The sequence below is a fragment of the Manis javanica genome, chromosome 2 (genome assembly GCF_040802235.1).
Source record: "Manis javanica isolate MJ-LG chromosome 2, MJ_LKY, whole genome shotgun sequence".
Lineage (NCBI taxonomy): Eukaryota > Metazoa > Chordata > Mammalia > Pholidota > Manidae > Manis > Manis javanica.
In genome coordinates, this window is record NC_133157.1 from 83,497,319 (window position 1) to 83,522,061 (window position 24,743).

The following is a 24,743-nucleotide window of genomic DNA, read 5'->3' on the forward strand; positions in this document are numbered from 1 at the left end:
GTGCAACAGCAATGACAGTTTTCCTTCCCTACTAAACCTGAAAAGTAGTATTTCTTCTCTCTCCTATTCCAGCATGGGACACCTCCGTTACTTATTGCTGCTGGCTGTGGGAATATTCAGATACTACAGTTGCTCCTTAAAAGAGGCTCAAGAATCGATATCCAGGATAAGGTCATTATTCTGTTTCATTGCAAAGGAATTAATCTTTTAAGTGTTCCCAAATTCCCTGATCATAGAGGTAACTTAGAAAAATACCTGTGTGCCCTACTGCATTTCTCAGGTTCCTATAAAGAACGGTTTCCTATAAACAGCCTGGTCCCACCTAACCTACGTTGGAAAGAGAGAGGCAGACACCCCTCCCGCTTGGCTCTGCTGGCTTGACATCAGCTGTTCTTTGTGCAGTACCCCAGACTCACTCCTTACCAATCACATTGACTCAACAGTGTTATCAGACGTCACATTTGGGAAAGTTTTCACTATCTAATTAATCTCATGAGTAATGTATTTGCCTGCATGTTTATCAGGGCAACAGAGTAAGGGTGCTACACTTAGAGTTGTAGTTGCACTGGAAGTATAGACAGTTGATGAGCAGCCCATAGTCACTACAATGGATGTGTCATCCGCCTCCAGAGACTTCCTGCAGAGCTGTAAGTGGACTGGATCCCACCCTTGACAATAGAGGGAATTCTAACCAGAGGTTGAAATGAAGATTTTAAGAAAAGAAGAACAACTTCTTTTTCGAAATAATTGTAGATTTACTAGAAAAGTTGCAAAGATAGTAGAGAGAGCTCCTGTGTTCCCTCACCCAGCTTCCCGGATGTTAACATCTTATTTAACTTGGTCCCTTTATCAGAACTGAAGAGTGAAATGGGGGTTCCATTCCCCTTGGAAGCTCCTTTGGAGGGTGGGGTCACAGAGAGGGAAATGGAGCGGGTCTGGGTGAGAGGCGCGTTCACATCCACCAGCTCTCAGGATATGTGACTCTTCACTGATTTCTGTACAGGGTGGCTCCAATGCCATCTACTGGGCCTCGCGGCATGGCCATGTAGAGACGTTGACATTTCTCAGTGCAAACAGATGCCCTTTGGATGTTAAAGACAAGGTAAGGCCACTTCCTTTCTTAGGGACAGGGCACATAATAAAAGGCCGCAGTGAGTGTTAGCATGCCATGTGCATTGGGACCCAAAGAACGGGAAGAGTTCAGGACCAGCATCTTCCTGCAGAGAATTTAATTTGTAAGTTTTTTTACGCTGCTGGCTTGATCTAATATCAGAATCTGTTTTTCGCGGAAGTCCGTTAGATAGTTGGCAGAATATGCGAGCCATGAATTGTCTTCCTCCGACCATGAAAACTCTAAGTTCTGCTAGAAAGGCAACCAGAACAAGCCGAGTCCTGACTGTCTCACTGACCTGCCACGTGCTGCATCTCTTTACCATCCTCTTCCTCTTAGACGTGGCTGACAAGGCCGACTTCCCAGTTGCTGGCAATGGCTTAATGAGACAGTGCATGGAAAGTAAGGCATTGTGGGGCAAAAATATGAAAATGATTGACTTTGGCAGATACCTTCCTTTCAGGTGAACGTGTTCTGTTCGGGCCACACAGCAATCCTGTGGCTTAGTCAGCAAGGCTGGAACCTGCACCTGGGATTCCCACCTTCTCATATGTTGTATATAGTGCGCGGCCCTTCTTGCTTCTAATTCTTGTAGACTAATTTGTCATGTTCATTTGGGGCCACCACATGTAGTTGTATGGATTGTGCACTGTACCATATCTAAGGATGACATTTACATCAAAGATACTTGTATTTTTTATGGCAGTTTTCTGTCTAGTGGCAACAAGCATCTTGCTTTGTTTCATCTTAAGTTAGTTTATTCTGACAATTTTTTGGTGCAGAAAGTAAAATATCTTAAGGAAGTGGCACCTATTACTAATTCACAGGAAGTTATTGCATGGGCTAACAGTGATGTTTTTTGGTAACTCTGAGAATGTAAGAAATAACACTGTACACATAGACATTGAAATGAGAAATTTGTTAATAAATGAGAAACTGCTTAAAGAACTTACTATTAAAAAAGAAATTTTGTGTTTTAGAAACAAATCACATAGTCAGAAATATCAGTATATAAAGAAGGCTGAGAATAGCCCTCACCAAAAAGGAAAATTATTTTTCCCTGGGGCAGGCTTATGACAAACAGGGTGACCAGGTGTGAGGGTCTGACCCTAGCTGCTTGGTGGGCACTCCACCTGAGGCCCCTGCCCAGTCACCAAAGAGGCAACTGGCCTGGCGGGGGTAGGCCCCACCAAAGCGGAAGACGTGGAGCAGGGCATGTGTGGGAGTGGGCCCCCAGTCCGTGGGTTCTCATCCTCGCCTCCTGCTCCCACGGACAGCTCTGAACCTATGGCCCTTTCTTTTGCAGTCTGGAGAGACAGCCCTTCATGTGGCAGCTCGCTACGGCCACGCCGATGTGGTTCAATTACTGTGCAGCCTCGGCTCTAACCCCAATTTCCAGGACAAGGTGGGTCATGGTAGTGGAAGTCCTCGCTTCATTCTGCTCTGTGCATGATGTGCAGGCAGCCAGATGATACGGTTGAGTCCTCTGGAGCTTTATCCAAGTTAGGTTTTCTGTTTACAGAGGACAGAGCCTCAGAGGCACTGACATTCATTCATTCATTCTTTTAATCCTCTGGACAACCTATGAGGTATGTTACTATTATCAATGTTCTCATTTTACAGAAGAGGGAATTGAGGCAAAGAGTGGTTCAGTAACTCTCCTGAGGTCACACAGCCCATAAGTGGTGGAGCCAGGGTTCAAACCCACATAGTCTGGTTCTATATTTGTAACCACTACACTACAGCAGCCTTTCTTAGCTAGATAATATGTGTCTGATGATGCTGACCATGAGCATCTAGGTCTTAGAGCCCAAGAGACCTCACAGCCTGCCCTTTGCTTGACTCATTAAAGCACAGTTATCACAATCATCTCCCAGAGCAATAGTAGGCACATCTTTGTGTTAGATACATGCACAAATCTTGAGACATTCTAACTGTTAGAAGAATTCTTATTCAGAGAAGCATTCTCCTACTGTTAGCAGTCTCAGGTGAAGTAAAAACAAATGCACTTCTACAGGAAAGATGCTTTAAATCCACCCATACTGGGGGCTTTGTTGTCCAGAAGAGCTGAGCCAGTGGTCCCAGTAGATTCCCAAAAGTCAGCTGTCAGTAAAATGCTGAGAAAGCCGAGTTCATCCAACACAAAAGCACTGAGGAAAGAAAACAAATGAAGGAGAGACATCAGACCTGTGTCCGTTATTTCACATTACTGTCTCCAGTAACTACAAGCTCTTTCTTTCCACTGCCTTGACTTCGCTGCCGAATTCGGCATGGACTTTCACCATGCCATCCTTTCTTACATCTTATTGCCTTCTCTCTTCCTCTGCATTTGTCTCCTTGGCCAGGAAGAAGAAACCCCCCTGCACTGTGCTGCCTGGCATGGCTATTACTCTGTGGCCAAAGCCCTTTGTGAAGCTGGCTGCAATGTGAACATTAAGAACCGAGAGGGAGAGACAGCCCTCTTGACAGCCTCTGCCAGGGGCTACCACGACATTGTGGAGTGTCTGGCTGAACATGGAGCCGACCTTAATGCCTCTGACAAGGTACTTTGTGAGCAAATGCATCACACTTACTGAGAAATGATCTGGGGGGCTGGAGGGACCACAAGACTCCTTGACAAGTTTACCTAAAATAATAAACTTGAATGCAGCAAATTGTAATTATTCTTTCTCTGCTCTGTTCCAAAGACTCTGTGAACTTTTCTAGATTCAGTTTATTAATTAATTTTCATTTGTGGCATATAACTATTTATGCCGGAATGACTCAGGGTGCTCCTTAATTTTTAGACATTTTAGCTTTGGAGCAGGTCCAGTGATCATCTTTGAGCCCAAGATAATCCTCATTTAGGACCAGAATTGGCAACACACTAGTAATTTGTAGGTAAACAAAGAAATAGGTGATTTATTGACTTCCATCACCTGCTGTTTCATAGAGGGACTATAGACCACTTGTAATTGTTGAACAATCTCAGTTCTAGACCAGATGTTGTTTTTTAATTAAGCAAATCAGCATAATCTGTTTTTGTTGTGAACTTGTACTTAAGTGAGGCTATGATGTCATATATCATTAGATTTGGGACTCTAGGGAATTTGGTAACTGCCATTTGTGGAGGGTGTTGTTGGTACAGGGAAGCAGTTCTCAACTGGGGGCAACTCTGTCACCAGGAGACATTTGATGATGGCCAGGGACATCCTTTGGTGGTCACGGTGAGGGTGGAGGTCACCTCTGGCATCCAGTGGACAAAGGCCAGTAGTGCTATACATCCTGCCACCCACGGGATAGACCCACAAGATCAGCAGTGCTGGGCAGAGAAACCCTGGAGCAGCTAAGTCCCAGGAGTGTTTCCAAACCCTTCCTAGCTCCTGACTCAATACCAGGAGCTTTTGTAATAATTGGTAGGAATTCCCAGGCTGGTTTTCCATGGGAGCCAGAGGTCGTTCTATTTGCTTCTCAGGTATGTGACAGACCTTGAAGAAATCATGTCAGTCACTTTCTTGGTTTCTCCTAATGTAAAACAAAATCATAGGCTTTCTACTGGTTAGTAAACATTGCTGAGCAAACGTTTTTGAAAGTGTTTTTCAAATAACTGGTAAAGCAGGCCATTAGAGTACCAATGATTACTCAGGTCCTATAAATTCAGAGATAAAAAGAAGTGTTGAGTTTTTCTCTGTAATAGTGCTGGCGAAGCCTAGATTAATCACACTGATGGCCACTTTAGCCTGTGATTAGTCAGAGTGGAATGGCTGAAGCCTCTTCTCCGCCCCACAGGAGTAAAGTTTGGGTTTTCTAATCCTCCTCCAGACTTTGTGGGAGCGATTTTTGCCAGGTAAGCCTGGCTCAGTGGCGGCAGGAAAGGCAAGTGGCCAGGTCCACGTGCTAGGGACAGCGCTCATGGGCCTGGTGTTTGTTGCAGGACGGACACATTGCTCTTCATCTTGCTGTGAGACGATGTCAGATGGAGGTCATCCAGACTCTCCTCAGCCAGGGATGTTTCGTCGATTTCCAAGACAGGCATGGCAACACCCCTCTGCACGTGGCCTGCAAAGACGGCAACGTGCCTATTGTGGTGGCCCTCTGTGAAGCCAGCTGCAGCTTGGATATCTCAAACAAGGTACGCCGGAGGGAAAGGTCCCCACAGAGGCCGCCTGTGTCTGTCCGTTGCCCTGCTACTGGGTTTGGGCCAAGTTTCTCTCTGCATCTCTTCATTGCTCAGAGTCAGCATTACTCATATGGACCGGCTGTTTTTTATAGGACTCTCCACTTTAAGTCATATTTTACATATGACTTAGGAGTAATTTTCTAGAGTAACAGAAAATTATTACACTCATAAATACTTCATACCTGGCTTACCACTATGAGCATTGAAAGAGTGTGTGTATGGTGGGGTTGGGGGAGCTGTATTGTCCTGTAGAGGAATCAAACAACATGGTATAAATTAGGGTATCTTTCTGCAGCACTACATCTTCAGGAAAAGAGCTAATGACTTATGATTGAGATTCCTAGGACCAGATTTCTTACTTCTTATGTTTCCCCTCCTGAGAGTTTGATGATCAAATGTTTCTTGTGCTAAATAACCTTTCTTGTGCTAAATAAAGTTAGTAAGACTAAAGACACACTGTAATTTGGTGAATAATAAAGAAGTGAGAATAAACAATTACATCATCTAGGTTGATTTAAAAACCCAGTATGTTGACTTAGGTAAGTTAGCTCACATGCTCCCTTTTCCCTGAATACCATCTAGGGTTTCATCACCAAGTACCATAGAACATGGATATTCAAGTGGTTTTGTCCATGTAACTTTATGGTAAGCAAGCACTGTTCTGTTATGATTGTGCTAATAACAACATCCAAGTAGAATTAACTGTTTAAGTGTGGGAAATGTTTGTTTATAAATGGCAGGCATGATGCCAGCAGAATTTTATGATGATTTGTTTGAAGTAAAAGAATATCTGAAGCAGCCAGAAAATTATTCTTCTACAAAAAAATTATTCCTCTTGTATATTATGTGATTAATCCTAGTGGAAATTGAAATTGGTAATCTTCACGTTCTAGATGTATGAAAAGGCAGTATCCCAGGTCTTAGCCATTAGCTGCTGGTGGCTTTCTTAGTTTATTCCATTCTAATCTTGCCAAGTCTGTTATGTAAGTGCCTTAAGGGGAAAGCCAAGTATAATATTAAGCAACATCAAGACCTTCGCTTTCCTTCCAAGAGTGTCTAAATGAATAAAAAGCAGATTCAGGGAACATTGTGGTACTCTTTTGAATAGCTTTGGATGTGTGTGCACAGCTTCTGGGCTTAGCTGTCTCCTGTGAAGGGGAGGGACAAAGTGTGTCATACTGCTTGGCACTCATCTAAAGAAGGGATCAGGTGTTTATCCCATACCTGTATGCAAGGTACACTGAAATACCCAGCAAGATAATCCTAGACTTCATGTTTAAAAACAACTGGTGTAGTTAATGGAAAAGTCTCTATGCTTTTGATTCTGCAAATGGTTATGGTTATTTATATATGCCCACAAATGTGTTCTTACTGAATGTGGCCCAGAGAAGGCATTTGGTGGATGATTTTGTCATTACATGGAGCTCAGGTGAAGCAGAACCATTAGTTGCACAATTTCAGCCTCTTGAAATCACCAGCATGGTTCAGACCAGTACTCAGAAACAGCCCAGAGCATCAGCTTGCTGGTGATAAGCAGCTCTGGTTCTTGTACCTGCAGACAGGCCCCCAGGGCGCCTTCAGTGCCCAGAGGCCCAGTGCACTGCCACCTCTGGGCCTCACACCTTCTTTAGAAGGGTTGATGTCAGCTTTGTTTCTCTATTCCTTTTTCTGTTTTTTTTTTTAGGAAAGTGGGTGGGGCTCTAGCAGTGCTTAAAGATGTGCAGAAAGTAAGAGGAAGACATTATTTCCCCAAAAAGCATATCTGGCTTTACATGGACTTACCCTAGTAACCATGTATGTGGCACAGTGACAGCCCGTGTCCCACGGGCAGACTTCACCCCCTTTCCCGTGCCATGCCCTGCCTCTTCCTTACCAAGATTCAGTGTCTGCAAGACAAAGATGGCCATTGAGCTCCTACCCCTATCCTCAGTATGTGACAGGGACTTGGCACTATGTTTGGTGCTCATTGCAGACTGCAGACATTTTTGTCTTCTCGTGAAAATCAGGAGAGTGGCTGTAGAACTCCGCGTGTTGGGAGGCACCTGGGGGAGCTGAGCTGGATGGCGCAGAGTGCACGCCCATAAACGTTTCTTCCTCTGGGTGGGTTCTTCTTACCAGTGAAGATAAAGCATGTCATACACATGCATTCACCTACACGCACCTGCTCACATGTGCAAACACCTCTGTGAGCATGAATGAGCACCCTAGGCCTGCCCAGCACATGGCAGTGCCCTTCTCTGACAGCCTGGTGTGCGGGAGCTGTGGACAACACCGGGAGTTGTTCTCAGCCCCATGCTGCTTGTCCCTGAACAGCATCTCACTGCGGTCACTGCTGGGACAGAGGCTCAGGCCATCTGGACATTAAAGAAGCCAGGGAATGCTTTTCAGAGGTGATCATTTTAAATGATTAGGACTTTGGCAGATGAAGAAGGGAGAGTATCTTTCAGACCGCGTGGTGCGTGAGTGTGTTTGGGGACTGACTGGGAGCCCCTGGAAGCCCCTGCCGGCAAAGCACTATAGGTATTCAGGAAGGAGGGAATGGGCAGAGGGGGGAATGCAGCTGAGAAGGGCCTTGGGCCTGGAGGGTGAAAGCCCTGGACTCTACCGCCAAGGAGTTAGGGTTTTGTTCTGTCAAAGGTTGGGTTCCTTCAAAAGTGTAAACTTCCTGGTCCCTTTCCTCCCTCCCACTTCCCTTGCTGTCCTTCTCCGCTCTAGAACCCTCCATTCCATTGCCAAGGTCATCTTCCTTGCACGCAGTTCAAACATTTCATCCAAATCTCCAAGGCCTCCTCTTTTCCTTCTCACTTCAACTCTCGGGTATTTGAAAGCTTAATATATGCTTTCAAAATCACTCTAGAAGAAATAGCCTGAACTTGTACACACACTGGGGCATTATTTACACAGGCAAGAAATGGAACCCCCTTATGCATCCATCCTTAGATGGCTGGCAAATGAATGATGACATATCCGCATATGGAATAGTGTTTGGGAATCTAAAAGAATGTGTTAGATTGAGTTACAGACCTGGACGAAGTATTCACAGAATAAAATGATCATGACAGTATGAGCATGTCTTGGCTTTTCAAATTATTTATCTCCTTGAATGGATTCATAGATAAATGCTTGGAAGGACATGTACCAAAGGGTAAGTAGGATTATCTCTCAGTCGGAGCACCAGGGGCGGGAAGAGCAGGGAAGGGGCACCTCTGTTTTTTACCGTATTTCCTATCCTGTTATGGGGATATTCTAAATGGGAATGTGGTAACTTCATAACAAAAACCTGTATTTGCAAATAAACAGAAAACAGGTACCCAAACTTTCTCAGTTCTCAACATCCTTAATGTCTCAGTAATATTCTTCATGGTTCTCCCAGGAAAAAAGAAACACCTATTTTGTCTATTAAGCAGCTCAGTCCAGACCACTCAGTAAAAATTTATATTTATATTTAGGATCTGTTAGGAAAAAAGATCAATATAAACTGAAAAGAAACTATTCTTTTTATTTCACTCTTACATGACCACAATTTTGTATTAATGGGATCCGTGTGCCTTGACTCAATTCAGTCATCACCCCCCTTATTTTCTGTTTTACACTGATTTCTCAAGAAACTTGCTTATTACAGTGGCTGCCAGACCCCGCCATGCAAAGACATGATCTCAGCAAAAGGAAGGCAGTGCAATCTAATGCTGAGACTCTGAACTACCTGGAGCTGGCAGTTCACCTGGTATCCAAACCCACTGGTTCCACCAGAAATTTAATATATTATTCAGCACCCTATGAATTCACCTCACAACTCTGAGGTGCCTTGGCACACAGTTTGGGAACCACGGGCATAAAAGTTGGCCTGATGGGCATGGCCTGGAAATTTCAGCTCATTAGTGTGTTTTCAACAGCCGTCCTTCCATCCCTCCTTCCTTTACTGTGTCTAAATTTGGATTGGGGTGCAGATCTTTCTGGAACTTTGGGGCCCTTTAAGCGCTGACTCATGCCTCCTTTCTGCTGGCGCAGCAGGAAACTTAATTTAGTTATCTTGTGATAAGCCTCCCACTTGTTCATCCTTTGAAGTTTTATTTTGAAGTTACTCTTTTAAATGACTAATACTTGAAAATGTTCTGCTTGGCTTCCTCCCGCAGGAGAAGGCATGGATCCGAGATCCCTCACACAACATTGGCCCTGTGGGATCCACTCTGTACATGTCATCCTCAGCAACAGTCATGAGGAGGACTGTCCTTGGTCTTTTTCTTTCTTCCAGTATGGACGAACGCCTCTGCACCTTGCAGCCAACAATGGGATTCTGGACGTGGTCCGCTACCTCTGCCTGACAGGCGCCAACGTGGAGGTGCTGACCTCAGTGAGTAGCCTTTTGGCAGGAGAAAGCGATCATAGACATCTCAGGGCTCCTGGGCATGAGAGGAAAGGGATTGCTTGGCAACTGCATTCTAAAGCAGACAGGCTGCTATTAGTACAGCATCTCCACTGTGGTTACATAAACATTTGCCCACGCAGACCCAGGGTGATATCCAGTTAACTCTCTGTCCTCTTCTCATTTCGCTGTTCCTGTGCTGCCAGGAACGCCTGCTACTTCCCACTGGCCATGTCCCCATGTTACATGCAGTGCCTTTGCAGGTCTTATTAGCTCGGGGGATGGAGGAGGGGGCGGGGGTTCTTTCCTGAAGGCTCCTTATCCACTGCAGGGCACCAGAGGTGCTGGGGGCTCTTTGGGAAGGGACAAGGAAGGGACCCGTCAGGGTGGAAACAGCAGACAAGAGCTACTTTCTCTGATTTAAGAAGTGACTTTGCTCTTAAGCCTGCAAGGTATTTTTATTTCTTCATTCCCTCTGCCCCTCACTCCGAACTCTAGATCCCCCAGCAGAAGTCCTTTGGTTCACGTTTCCTGAAATGCCAGAGAGGAAAACAACCTCAGCTAATGAGATAAGGCTGCCACTTTACTGATGCGAAGAAATATTACCATTTGACGTGTTTCTGGTCCAATAGGGGGTTGAGTCTCCCTTTTCTTACATGGGAGATTCCCGAAACTCACCAGTGCTTGGCTGACAGGAAGCATTTCTCTAAGGGGATCCTTCGGAGCTTGAGATATGGCAGCCAGCCTTGGGACCGTCAGGGCTCTGAGGCTGGAAGGACGGCCCCATTTCTTAGAGAGGCATAGATGGGCTGGCCAGTTATGGTGCACAGGCCAAATCCAGCCCACTGCCTGTTTCTATAAATAAAGTTTTATTGGGACACAGCCACACTCCTTGTTTACGTGCTGTCTGTGGCTGCTTTCATGAGCAATTGCGACAGAGACCCTGTGGCCCACAGAGCCCAAAATACCTACTGTCTGGCCCTTTACAGAAAATGTTCACTGACCCCCTAGTCTAGGACATTGCCTCCCTGGCTTCACTGGTCTCACTTTGATGCCATTCCCTCCTTGAGTAGTGGGTCTCCTCTCTGCAGTATTTAGCCCTGAGCTGGGCTTCTCCGCAGGCCCAGTGATTGCCAGTACTTTCCCTGGGGCATCCCTCTTAGGTTACCTCCTAGCCCATCACAGGCTCTCACAGAGCCATGCATGGGCCTCTGGGCCTGATGTGCCATCGATGACCAGCCCCTGGTCCATGATACAGCATTTATATGCACTTTATAAAGAAAGTAGTGGTTTGTCACAGATGTTGCCTCAAAAAACCTGTCAAGGATGACTTTGCAGATGCCAGCCGCTAACTGATGTCAAACCCAGCAGGTGGGTTGGAGCCATTAAAATGTGTGGTGTGGCCCAGGCCTGTGCTGGGTCCTCAGGATGGACCCATGAGCCTGGTGAGCCTCATCACTTCCCTTTGCCCTTCCCACAGCAGCTGTTCCTTGCTCTCCACCCACAGCCTCTCCCTGCAGCCGGCCCTGGGCGCCTCCTTGCCCTCCCCAGCCCACTGGGGACACTCCTCCTCTGCTCACAGCTGTTCCTTCCTGGTACCTGAGACCCACCTCACGGGGCCTCACTCATTTCTTCACTCCACATATACTGGGTACATGACGTGCGCCAGGCAGTGCTGAGACGCGAGAACACGGGGAGGTGAGCTCCCCTCAGGTAACATCCAGTCTGATGAACAGTCAGGCCCAGAGTAAGAGCAGCAAATACACTGTGGTGGGACGGGGCCAGGGGGAGCTTGGATCCAGGGCCCTGAGGGAGTTCCCAGAGGTTGGGGCACCCCTCAGGAGTCTGGATGTGCCATGTGTGAGGGCCCGAGCATGGGGGCCCAACACCTTCCGGGAGTTAAAGGACAGCTGGCTGGGAAACCGAGTGGAGAGGCCCCGTGGTGGAGGAAAAAGGGCCAGTTGCCCATGGCCTCCCACAGGCAAGTGCAGAGTCTGTCTCCTCTTACAGCAGGGGACACCGTCCCAGGCGTCAAGCAAGGACACCCCTCTGTGTGCTGAGGGTGTCGCCAATAGAGTGATAGTATGTGCTGCATGTGTCATTCTGAATTTTCTAGAAGCCACTTCTAAAAGGAAAAAAACTAAGGAAATTAATTTTAGTCATATATTTTACTTAGCACAAGATGTGTAAAATATTGTCATTTAAAACTACTCAGGTATTTCTCATATTCTCTCATTTGTACTAAGTCTTCAAATTCCAGCATGTGTTTAGCACCCACGGCACATCTTACCTCAGCCACATTCCAAGCACTGAGCAGCTACGCTCAGGGAGGGATGCCGCACTGCTGGAAGGAGCGGGATCAGCCCCTCTCCACCAGCTTTTCTCCTGGCCGGAGCCAGGGCCATCAGCCACTCCCGGAGCCTCCCGCGCCCTCCAGTGGCTGCCTTCCCTCTTTCTCAGCCAGAACTTGACGTTTCCTCGATGTCCTGTCCTTGTCCTCACCTTCGCCCTCGCCCCCGCCCCTCCTCCCCTCCCCAGTCTGTCCTGGGCTCCCCATGCCTCTCGGCAGAGTCCCAGTCACCTCCTAGTAGGCCTCAACTTCAAAACTTTGTATTGTAAAGTAAAACAGATTTTTCTTTTTAAAAAAAGCATATAAACAAAAGTAAAGCTTGTTATTATAAGACAAATACCTTTGTCTCCCCACTCAGTTCAAGAAATAGAACTTCTAAGCTCCCCCAAGAGGTCCCCATGCCTGGCCCTGCCGTCGCCCTCTCCCTCCCCAGGGTCACCCACCTCTGACTTGGGGAACAATCACTTCCTTGCCTTTATAGTCTTTCTCAACCAAGTGCCAGCAGCTCCTTTAAATCCCATTTCACTGCCTACCTCTCCAGGGCTTGACACTTACTTGACAGTCTCTCCTGGCTTGGATAAGAAAACCTACCCGCCCCTGCTTCTCCTGCCTCTGCCGGCTCTCCTCCAGCGCCCTGCCTCTTGCGCTGTTTGGTCCCGCTGCCTGCTGCCCTCCAGCCCCCTGCCCCGGCTCCCCTCCCCGCCCTGTGACTGCTCCCAGGCTGCTCTCACTCTCAGCCTCTGACCATGCACAGGCTCCTATATGTGTCTGGCCGCTTGGTCCTCAGAAGCCCCTGGCTTACCCTGACCTCGTAGAGTTGCTATATGCTGTATGTCCCTCTGGGATCTCCTGTGTCCGCCATCCACCCACTGCATATAGGGCCCACACATGCACACAGATCCCCCTGCTGTAGGCAACAGGGTGTGCTTTGGCCTCCAGAGTGAGAGACTTTTAAAGCCTAATAGCAGGTGCCTGGGCACATGGTGACGAATGACTTTAGTGGCAGGAAGCTCCCAAGAAACCAACTCCTCATCTTTCAACTTTCAGGCGTCTCTTTCCCAGCCCTCTTTAAAGGCTGTGAGTTGTCCCCTTCCTTGCTCTGTTGGAACTGTCTGCTGATTTTCCCACGAGGCGGCAAGCCCTTGGCTGTGATCATGTGTAATTTGTCTCCTAATTAGCCTCCCTGCTTCAACCCTTACCTGTCCAGTCTGTTCCTTGCACAGCAGCCTGTGTGACCCCATTCAGACATAAGTCAGATCATGTCCCTCCTTTGTTCAGACCTTCTGTCAGGGTAAAAGTCCTTACCCTGGGGGTGTCCCTGAACCTCTGCCCCTCACATTGGCTCCCTGACCCCCCATCTCTTGTTCCTCCTCCTTCCCTTTCTTCCCCTGCACCATCACATGAGCTTCCTTGATGTTCTTCAAACATGACAGTCATCTGATTGCCTCAAGGCCTTTGCACTTGCTGTTTCTTGGCAGGACCTCCCCAGGTATCCAAATGGCGGGCTCTCCCCTCCATCATGTTTTAACTCAAATATCACCTTTTCAGTGAGGCCTTGCTGGACCACTGTTTGTAACAAGTTGGTCACTGAGTGTTAAGATCGCTGGTGGTCCAGGCATGACCCAAGAAGTTAGCACCTTGCTCAGGGGTACATAGAAGAGCAAGACCAGAATCAGTGATCCAGCTCCTACCTCATCTTTCTTGGACAGAAAGCCAGGGAGTTTGGGGAGAGTCTCAGGTCTTTTATTAGTAATTACTGCTGCTTGCTTTTCCATTTTTGGCACTTTGCTCATTCTTTCTATTTGATTTTGAACAGAGGTCATCTCTTCCCATCCAGGCTCTAGGAGACCAACTGGCAGACCCACAGCTGGTGAGGGGCAGATTCAAGTCTTAAACATGGGTGCTTCTAACTACAAAGTTCAAACTTCCCACTTCACGGGCAAACATGGCTTTTGGCATCCTGGATAATGTCCTTTAGAGCAACATATTTTGCAAACTGTAAAGTTCTGCACAGACATAAGGAATTATTGTTGGTGGTGGTTTTCATGACATTCCAGAGGCTTAAGGGTGGAGAGTAACCTTTGCTGGTGAATATTATCTGCCTCTGTGATATGCAGATCTGAGGTCTCTGAGAGGTATGTTATGGCCAGACACACAGAAGACAAGTTAAGTCGAGGCTCAGATTTCTTCCAATTAGGGCAGTGGTTCCCAAACTTTACTACCAAGTAGAATCAGTTGGGAACACTAAGAACCCTGATTCTGGGGTTGCACCTGGAACTGACAAAAGCAGAGCACTTGTCTGGGTGAAAGCCAGGCCCCAGGAGGTCCCAAGACCCTGTGGTGCCAGGGTGCAGGGAGGTCTGGCACTGCTGGACTAGGACCCTTATGATGTCAGTAAAGGATCTAGATCATTTGGCACGGATCTCTGTGGGGCTGTAGTGTCTGAGAAGACACCTAATTCACCCCAGGCAGACTGGATGCCCCTGCCCACCCATTTGGAACATTTGGGGGCTTTACAGGCAACAAGACCCTACAGCACGCCTCCTTTGGATCACCCATCTGAGCAGCCAGCTTCAGCCTGAGGCAGTGATTCTCAACCAGGCAGTTTTGCCCCTCAGGGAACAGTTGTCGGGAACATTCGGCAGTGCCTGGAGGCACTTTGGATTGTCATCAGTTGGGGAAGGAGAATGCTACTGGCATCTAGTGGTAGAGGCCTGGGATTTGCTAAACCTCCCAAAGGGCCAACAGCCCAACAAACCCTCCCGTCCGAAATGTCTGTAGTGCAGAGGTTGAGAAATGCTGTTTACTGGCAGCACACGCATGACTTACCTTATGACTCTAGTCAAGAAATTGGCAGCTGTGCTGTCAAGCAGATTCAGGCATCCCTATGCCTCTACCAGAGCGGACGGTTCACTGACTGGTAAACACTGAGAGGCCACAATGCCCTTACTCTTCTTGATAAAAAGTGACATTGCTTTTATTTATTTGTTAATTGCTTCTCATCTTTTCTACTTTTAAATGTGTAAATTTCTGAAACAGCAAAACAGTCCCTAAGCTTCCATTTCCTCCTTGGTGGCATGTGACCAGCCCTGGGCTGAGCGCGGCTCAGGCACAGATAGAAGGCACTCAATACATGTGAGCCAGTGTCATTCATATTCACGATGTAGAAACACATATATCCGTTGACTATGAAACTGCAGCCATATGAAAAGTCTCTAATTAAAAGGCAAACACTGAAGTGCTGTGGGCCCTTGTTTCCTCCTTCTATGTTACCCAAAAATCTTAAGATCAAAATGGTCTGTAAAACTCAGGCTATTGTTTGAAATGCACAATAATTACCAGTCACTAGAATAATGAGTGCTGAGATTTGTCCATGAAAGGATTTTAAGACATTAGTTTGCAATAACTAGAATTTGGCATCTAATGACAATCTTTATTGTCTGCCTAATTGGAGAGTCGTTCAGGACAGGCAGTAATCCACCTGCTAACGAGGCATCAAGTTTGATTAAAGCCTGTGGGCTTGAGACATCTCAGTGTTGAACCTCCCGACACCAATGCACAATTTTTTTCCTGTTTCTTCCTTTCGTGAGCAATCAAGTGAAACAAAGAGCCCACGGAAAGGGAAAGACTCCAGGACGTGCTCTTTTTGTCCACTTTATTTGCTCCTGATGCTATTTATATTTGTTTCTGCCTCAGATGATGGAAATGGTATAAGGAACACACTGCTCTTGTGCGAAGAACAGAAACTAATCATTTTTCTCCAACAGGATGGAAAGACAGCAGAAGATCTTGCTAAATCAGAACAGCATGAGCATGTAGCAGGTCTCCTTGCAAGACTCCGAAAGGTGAGAAATTCTGTTTATTGGTCTGAAATTCTTTGGTTTTATGGGAAAAATTCTGACTTTCTCCTTATAAAGGATGAGAATGAACAATATGAGGCTTTGGGCACACAGGCTATAGGAAAGGCATTTGCCCCACCCTCTGGTTTGCATACAGTTCTCCTAAGTGCATCACCACCTATCTGGTGTCTTCTTCTCTATCAGTACTTGGAAATCATTTGGCCTCCTTATAGCTGCTGCACCTGACTTCCCTCCTCCTGTCCTCCTGTAATAACTGCCCCCATAAAGTAGAGGGGAAATGAGAAAGGTGACTCTGCTTCTTGTTTGAGGTCCATGATGCCATGTGTGCTCCTGTTCATTGAACATATTGCTCCGAGGCTTAAAGAAACATGACAAAATTAAATAAAAGAAAGTGTGCCTTCCTAGCGCACCTCATAGCAATGTATATCAAGAGACTTCAAAATAGTCACACCCTTTAAGCTTTGAATTCTGTGTCTAGGACCCAGTCCCAAAGAAATGAAAGAAATGCAGGGGAAAAAAATATTTTATGTGCAAAGATGTTCACTGCAGTGCTACACTTATAATTAATAAAAGTTGGAAACATCAAATGATCAACAATAATGTCTAGTAAATAGTCATGCAGCTATAGAATAGAATGATTTTTGGCCATTGAAATATTTCTGAAGAGGTTTTAGTAACAGGAATGTAATGTTTAGGATGTTCCTGGGCTTCAAAGCAGAAGAGAAATGATGTGCACATAATCCCACCTAAGTTTGCTAAAAATACAAAGAAAGAAGATTTTAACAGTGATGCTTTGGGATTTTGTTACTGTAATTATTTCTCCTTTAAACATGATTATATTGTTCCAAGTTTCCTATCATAAATCATGTAATAATTTTTCAAAAATAACTTTATAGAAACAGAAAAATAATTGAGTCTCACTGAAGAGGTATTGTGCAAACCAAGTTTGGGGCATCCCGCAAAGGCCCTGCCACATGAATTGAAAAGCACAGAGGGGACGATAATAATGTCTCAATTTTCACAGCTACTGAAAGTTGGAATTTTCATAGTGGTCCCATGGCTGGTTGGGGCTGGGGGTGGGTGGAGGACCCACAGATGGGAATAATTTCTCCCTAGTGCTTAGAGTTGACCCGGGGCATAAGTCATTCTCCCACCTTTGTGCTTTCCAGTCTGTGAGCTGGCCACAAAGGCGCTGGGCAGAGGCCTGAGGAAAACAGGTCCCCAGGCCACTGCGGGGACTCCATCTCACTTTGTGCTGCAAATTCCAGAAAGAGAGCAGTCTGGGAGAAATTCCCCCAGCCTTACATGGGCTTACAGGAAATAGGTCAAGTAACTGGGCTTCATGTTCTACGCCGTACCACCATGGACTGTCTCACTGTGAAGACAATTTGCACGAGGAACACAAGGGAAACCTTGGCAATAAGCAAAACAAGAAGGGGCTGTCAGCAAATCAGCAGTGAACTTCCACACAGTCTCCTGGTCTTTAAATTCTCTTTATTTGAAGCAGCATGTCAGCCAGGTGAAACACAACTCCAGGCCACACTGGCTCTGCATTTACTGAAATTACATTCGGGTGCCCTGCATGCGAGTGTGGAGTCTTAATGCTCATAGACACAGTGTCGTGATACAAGGGCAGAGGTGAATCTGTCATCCACAGAGTGTCCATCAGTCATGCAGAGAAACTGAAATCTGGCCTTCCCATAGGCTCAGGTTTCTTTGTTGTATTGTTTTTTTGTTTTTGTTTTTGTTTTTTACTTTTTACTGTTAATTATTAGGCTGCTATTACAGTCCCCTGGTCTAGAAAGCAGCATGTTATTCGGCTTAACACCTTACAAGGAACATAAACGTGCTGAGTCAGGTATTTTCAGGTGCCCCAAATTGCACAGAGCAGGATTTTGACCCACCGGCTGCTCCCAGCGCTGTAGTCCCTAATCTGAGCACCGGCATTGTCCTTCCTGGTGTCTGTGGGCTCAGCTGACCCAGTGGGCAGAACTTCTCACAGTGAAGCACACTGGGAAATCCAGATGCCATGTTCTTTCCAGACTTGCAGTGCTGTTACCACAGAACAGGGACCCAGGAGGACTCAGCTGCAGACCCACCACCTCCATCTCCAGTCCTCCGATGAGCCACCTAGAGAAACGCCCTCCTCTGGCAGAGGGACTGGGCTTTTCCTTTGACTGTGCTCCATTTTGCCGTCTATCTACCCCTCAAGAAGGGTCCCTCCTTCCATCTAAAAACAGATGGCTATCCTGGGTACAAATCCGGGTATCATTACAATGACGGGTCTGAAGCAATGTATAAACGCCCAGAAAAAGGACCACTTGAAACAATAGCCAGGACTTTACCTGATGGGTGGGGTTAAAGGCACTTTCTCCCCTAATCTGATCTGAGTGTATTTACACTGCTTTTATAATTGCAATATGAATAAAACGAAGCTTCTGTGGTACTGCTGCCAACGCCATGTGCCTGAGCGAAGGTGGCTGCTGCTTTCTGGTCTAGAAGTTTTAATTCAGTGTGGGGGAGGTTCTTGCACTGACGCATTTTGGGATTTTCTTTATTTTCTTTCACCAGTTTGCTCCTTTGTTATTTGGTGCCTAGGTTTTCCAAAATGGGATAGGCGAGGTACTAGTACAGTGTTCAGCGTTTTACCAATTTGTGACTTTTCTCTAAGGGGCATCAAGGTGAAAAAACTCATTTTAATATCTGTGATCAAAGGGCATCATCTCTTAGCACCCAGAATCCACGAAAAGGTTCCCCTCTCATCTTTGCCTTGAGAAGCAAAATACAGGCTAATGGCTGAGAGCACAGACTTGGGAGTCAGACCACCTAAGTTCAAATCCCAGCTCTGCCACTTTCTGGCTGAGTGCTGCCACCTGCCTAACAGTCCAGTGCCTAGTTTCCCCATTTACTAAAAGGGGTGAATATAATGCTACCTCCTGGGATAGTGATGATGTAAATGATGTCCTTAGAACAGTGCCTGCATGCAGTAGGTGCCGTATGTTTGCTGTTCTTGGTATCCAGCCAACCAACCACTCTGGAGTTCCAGGGAAACATGAAGGTGTTCCTCAGTGGCCCCTCCTGTGATCCAGCCCCTGGGAGCAGATGTGGGGGTGTCAGCAAGGCCACAGTGGCAGGGTACCCGTGAGAGTTATTTTAGAAACAGCCACCATTTAATCCTTGAGATGTGTGGCAGGCACTGTAATTTTACAGCATCCCCAGGGTGGAGATGCCCCCACAGGAAACCCAGACTCAATCAGGCTAATGAGTGCAGAGCCAAGGTTCAGACCTGAAGTGGAAGTGTCTGCTTTTAGAGTTGTTCAGAAGGCTTAGGGCTTCCTCAGTGCCGAGTCCTCCCCAGCCAGGGATGGTCCTCCCGCTCCACCTGCCTGCGCTGGGCTCATCCACCTTGTGGCATACACAGGTCACCTTCCACGGGAAACTGGACATCCCCTTCAGCAGAGTCTCCTAGACTCCATGCTCAGGCAGACTGTGTATGTTTGCCTCCATCATTCCTTCAAAAGACTCTAGACCTCAGCTACCTGATTAGCCAGAAAGAGAGGAGTTGGCTGCCAAGATTTCTAACCACATTCTGACTTTAAAGTCCCAAATAAATAACTGCTTGGGATTTGGGGACAACTAGTCCTGGAATCTGGTTCTTGAAAATGATTGAATGTCACGGTAACATCCCTGGAGAATATCTCGGTGAGGATTTGTGGCAAATTGCTGCAAGGAGCAGGCAATACCTGCGGAGAGAGCCAGGAAATTATACTTACTCACAATTTTATCTTGAATCATATAGAGGAAGACACTATCCACAACCATATGTAATGGGTAAGAGGAATGAAGAATTAATACTCAGGAGCATCTTATTCCAATTTACTTTCAATAACACTTTCTCCTTTTTTTTCCCCACTGTTTCCCCTGGAGTGCTGCCCCCATTTTGGGTGGGTGGGACTTCCCGCCCTTGCAGGAGGACAGTACCCACAAGCATCTAATGTAGTATAGTTTCCCTTCCCCATTCATTGTGTAAACCAAAACCAAACCAAAAGGAAACGCTAACACCCCTTTCCTGACACCCCCTGGGGACCCTCTATTAAGACCTAAACACATCCGCAGGAAGAGGCTGCATCTGGGACAGCATGGGTGTTAGTTAGCATTAAATGGCCTTGCCATTTCCTTGGGATTCCAAATGAGGCAAATTAGCAACAGGAAAGCTTCCCGTGTTTTCACTTCTATTCAGTTAGAATAGGCGTAGGAATGTGTTTTTAAACATACTCTGGGAACCATGGGGCTTCCTCCCCACGAAGTAAGCAAAGTCGTCTTGTTGACCTGCATGGGGCAGTGGAAGACAAGCCAGAGGAGTTAGATTTCCATCCTTACATAATGAAGGAGGCTGACCGGGAGGAGAAGAGACCACACAGCCGATGCCTCTGGGCAGGGTTGGGGTGAAGGAGGCTGAGGCCTAGGCTTGTGGGGGAAGGAAGATCACGGGGAGGTATGGTCTGCTCACATGCAGCTCATCCTGAAGTGATTTGGGTCTTGTGGTGCACTGGAGCCTCTAGTGCTGTCTGGGACAGCCCAGCACACACATCTCTTCCCAGGTGTGTGTTCATGGATCACACTGGGGGCTTGAGATCAGCTGTGGTGGAGTATTTCTACCATGAGCAAAGCAAACACTACAAATCAGGGTTCCCCACCCCCGGCCCTGCCAGAGAGCTGGTTGACCAGCACACCACTGCTTTGGGGGCCTCAGGGATTCCCCATAAGCACACCTTGGGATGTAAGTACCACCTTCTCACAAAAGCAGCTGCCCCTTCTACTATTCCCTCAACTAAACAAGCCCAGTTCAGGCCTACACACCTGCCCAAGAACTGTAATGTAGCTCAGCCAAACCTTCTGTCAGAAAACAGGAGGGCTCTTACTGTTATGGCAGGGAGGGGTTTGTGCTTTGATTTTGCATCAGCATCCATTTTTACTATCTCTGCCTGTCCCATTCTTATCTGATTTTAAATATTAAATATTTAAATATTTAAAATACTAAAATGGGGCTTGGGGGAGTTGGCTTATTTTTTTGTGTTTGATTGTCCTAATCAGGTTTTCCATTAAACTGGTATTAAAGCTAGTTACTTTCTTAAGCCTAAGAGAAAACAAGTGAACACAGATGCTCAGGAATATTTTGGAAAATAGGGGAATTTGGGAGTTTGCCCAGAATTTAAAATTCACCACTAGTAAATGGCATTTACATAATGAAAAATTGCTGCTACATCCTCGCAGGGTCTAATTGTATCCTGCCATGTGCAAAAAGCCATGTCACCTCTCCTTGCTCTTATCTGGGTTTCCCAGGTTGGGAATACTCTTCCCTGTCAATCTGCTGGTGTTCAGTCATCTTTGCTGATGAGAATGTGAAGGCAAATTGCCAGGAGGCAAAGGTGCTGGAAGAAAGGAAACTAGACCAAGATGCGCCAGGACTTCAAAGAGCAATGCACTTACCAAATAATGTGCATTTAAGAGAGAAGTCAGTGTCTACATATGCCAGGAGGTGTCCTAGGCACCAGAGATAACAGTGAACAAAAGAGGCAAGACTCAGCCAATAAGCAGAAAAGAAAAATGCGAGAGAGATGATAAATCAGGGTTTGTCAAACCATGGACTGTGAGCCAGGGCTGGCTGGCCCTGTTTTTGTAAATAAAGTTTTGCTGGAACACAGCCACACCCCTTCATTACTACTGTCAAAGGCTGTTCTCTGGATAAAAGGCGGTCAAAACAGAGACCAGCTGGCCTTCTGCACAGTGGTTTGCTGCACAGCCCTGGTGCAAGTGCAAGGGATTCAAACTGGGTGAAATGAGACAAAGTGTGACGGGGGCTACTTGGCACTGTCGAGTAGGGGAAGACTGATGGTGACATTCCAAGCAACACCTAAAGGACAAGAAGGAGGAGGCAGCAGAGGGGAAGGCCTGGGGGGAGGTAGAGGAAACGGTGAGCACAACGGGTTTGAGGCAGCCAAGCGCCGGGTGTGTCCCAGTAAACAGACCAAAAGAAGGGGTGATGTGCTGGTGCCAGAGGTGGAGCCAGGCGGTGTTGTGGAGAATGACGCCCGAGGAGATGCAGTGAGACAGGCCAGCTGCACAGACCTTGGTAAGGAGATGGGGTTTGGGTCCAGGTGTGTTACGCAGGTGGGAGCAAGATCTGAGTTTGGCTTCAGAAATTTCCCTGTGACTGCTCAGACAGGCAGACCAGGTGCAAGGTGATCTGGTGGCCAGGAGCGGTGACGGGGCCTGGCTGGGGAATGTCCAGGTCAGTGTGCACCTTGGGCAAGAAGACAAACAGGCGCATATTCCTGTGTAAACACAGTGCACGGTTAAAGCTCATAAACGGGGAACAGCGCGCGTTCTGGCTCCCATTTCACACATGCTCCTTGCTGGCACCTGGAAGGCAGGTTCTGGTTCATTTGACTGCTTGGGATTTGCTACTGCTTCACGCCTCATCCCAGGCCCGGGAACCCTGCTGGCAAGAGGCCCACAGCCACACCTGCCAGCCTGAGGTATGCGGGGGATACACAGGAGAGTGTTTCCATGCTGGAGCCAGAACTCAGGATGCACCGGTGTCCCAAGTCTTCCCCCAGGGCCGTGTTACTGAGGGGAGGGCCTGACCAGGCTGGTCTTGGAGCTCCTGTTAACTATAGAGCACGATGTGCTTTTGTGTTCCCCTACAAAGAAATCGATATTCTACCCTCTTCAGAGCTAGCCTAGAGCAAACTCAGCATCCTCCGCCCTCTATGCGCCAAAACCGGAGTCCACCGCGGAGAGCACGCACCATCGGGGATGGAGGTTGCCTTCCTGGAGGCACGAGCCTGGGCCCCGCCCCCGCCCCCGCCCCCCCCCGCTTCTCCACCTAGTGGTGAGAAGTGAAAACGCACCCCACACGCTGAGGAAATACACCTGTCTGTACTTCTGTATCAAACTCGGTGCTTCTAATTTTTTGAGGACTGCAGTGACCAGGAGGAGGGATCACCCTGCAGGACCAGGTCAGATTTCCTTACATAGGAGAAGACTTGAGTATCATTCGTTTTTCAAGATTGCGCAAATTCTTTCCTCTTGGAGGAGAGAGATTTTCCAGGCTCCTCTTCCCAAGACAAGGTGAAGGGCAGTTGAGTCCATCCAGCCAAGGCTGACAGCTGCCTGCGGGAGGGCAGGGAGGGGCTGGGGAGCCGTGGGAGGCCCCTGGGCAGAGGAGCAGGAGGGGACGGACACCAGCAGCCCCTTCACCCTCTGGCCTTCCACATGCTGTCCTCACCTGCCAATCATCCCCACGGGGAAGAAAGTGCCAGCGTGCTCCTGTGACCACCAGGAATCAAGGGCATCGTAGAAGCCGAGCTGTGAGTCTCAGGTAAGGCAGCGTTTTCCTGGACAAATGAGATTCCTTGTTGAAGATTATTATTTTGGGAACAGCTGTGAGCTGGGAACTGGCTCTGAGAGGAGCTCAGCCCCCAGGTGAAGGCTCAAACTGCGTCTCTGAAGAATTGAGCCTGGCCCCCTGCTGCTCCCCAAGGTCACGGAGGCTGCTGACCCAGGCCAGGGATCCGGGCGTTTGCTCAGGGATGATGAGGCACTGAGAGATGTGCCCCTTGTCTGAGAAAATCCAGGACGGGGAGCACCCCTTTCCCTTCTGCTAGACATTTGGTAACAAGTTATAAATCTCACTTCACATCCAGAGGCCCCATGGCCACATTGCACTGCAGACCTTGGCTACCTGGGAAGTGCCTTCTGAGTGGGCAGAACTGGAAATGGCTCTGGGTGCCCCTCAGTGCTGGGAGCTCCAGCACCGCCCTCTCTGGGATTCGGCCCTCAGCCTGCACATCTGGTTCATCCCTTCCTCCCACAGATCTGAGGAACTGCCATTTCCCCTAAGTGGCCAGAAGTGCTAGGCTCCATGATTACTTGTTTTTCATAAGTCAGGGAACAGAACTCAAGAAATATATGAAATATTATATATGAAATATATATATATATTCCTCCACCAATTTATAAAATACAGTCTTGAAAACCTCAGTATGTATGAAGTCATGCTCCTCAAAACTCTGGTTCAAATGCAAAATGTCCAGCCCTAAGCTCAGATGATCATAAACAGGTTTTCCTCCTGTACACATGTCCTCAGCGGACACTTAGACGTCAAGCTGACCCAGGTGAACGTTACCACTGAGCTGGGACACCTGGCACCTACCCTCAGTGGCATACTGCCACACACAAAATGCACAACTGTCAATTTCCGAAATTTCCGGAGGGGGTGGTGTTGCCTTGTTGAGAAAGAAGAGTCACAGTTTATAAACAAAACCTGGATAGGAACACTGGAGCCTTCAGGAGAGCTGGGAGTTTGTTTTCTGAGCTTGCAGGGTCTTTAATGAGGGAAGTAATAGCACTCAGCTGGAAGACATCATCCATACATCAGTGCGTCCAGGATTCAGAACTGGAAGTGGTGGCCTCCCGGGTCACACTGAGACTAAAGGCAGCCTCTTCCCTCTGAAGTACTCCTGCAGGGCTCACCTCAGTCCTGTCATTTATACAACACCTCTTCCTTGAGCTTTCTGCCTGTCCCAGGTGCTGGGAACACTGCATTCCAATCAAGTTGGCTCCTGGTCCAGAGGGTGAGAGCCTCACACAGCTACCTACAGGCTGGTGGGTCAGGGTGGAGACCCCCGCATGAGCCTGCTGGGGAGGGAGCTAGAGGAGATACCACAACAATATGGACTTATGGCTGCATGGGAGTTACCAGGTTAAAGCCTAGGGGCTTGTCCTGGATTGGAAGAAGAGGCTTCATGCCACAACCCCAACAGGTGGTTGTAGGGAAGCCAGGGCCAAGCCAGGCTGGTCAAAAAGGAGGCTAAGGTGTAAGGCTGGGATGGAGG

At 47.5% G+C, this 24,743-nt stretch overlaps 1 protein-coding gene across 5 annotated transcripts in view; it reads left to right on the forward strand.

Moving 5' to 3' along the window:
• DAPK1 (death associated protein kinase 1) overlaps positions 1-24,743 on the forward strand; it is a 162,151-nt gene that overhangs the window by 115,755 nt on the left and 21,653 nt on the right. For all 5 annotated transcript variants that reach the window (XM_073228745.1, XM_073228749.1, XM_073228748.1 and 2 more), the window contains exons 13-19: positions 73-171; positions 1,004-1,102; positions 2,418-2,516; positions 3,457-3,654; positions 5,025-5,222; positions 9,523-9,621; positions 15,751-15,828. In XM_073228745.1, the coding sequence (XP_073084846.1) occupies positions 73-171; positions 1,004-1,102; positions 2,418-2,516; positions 3,457-3,654; positions 5,025-5,222; positions 9,523-9,621; positions 15,751-15,828 (870 nt within the window). The remainder of the gene's footprint in view (positions 1-72; positions 172-1,003; positions 1,103-2,417; positions 2,517-3,456; positions 3,655-5,024; positions 5,223-9,522; positions 9,622-15,750; positions 15,829-24,743) is intronic.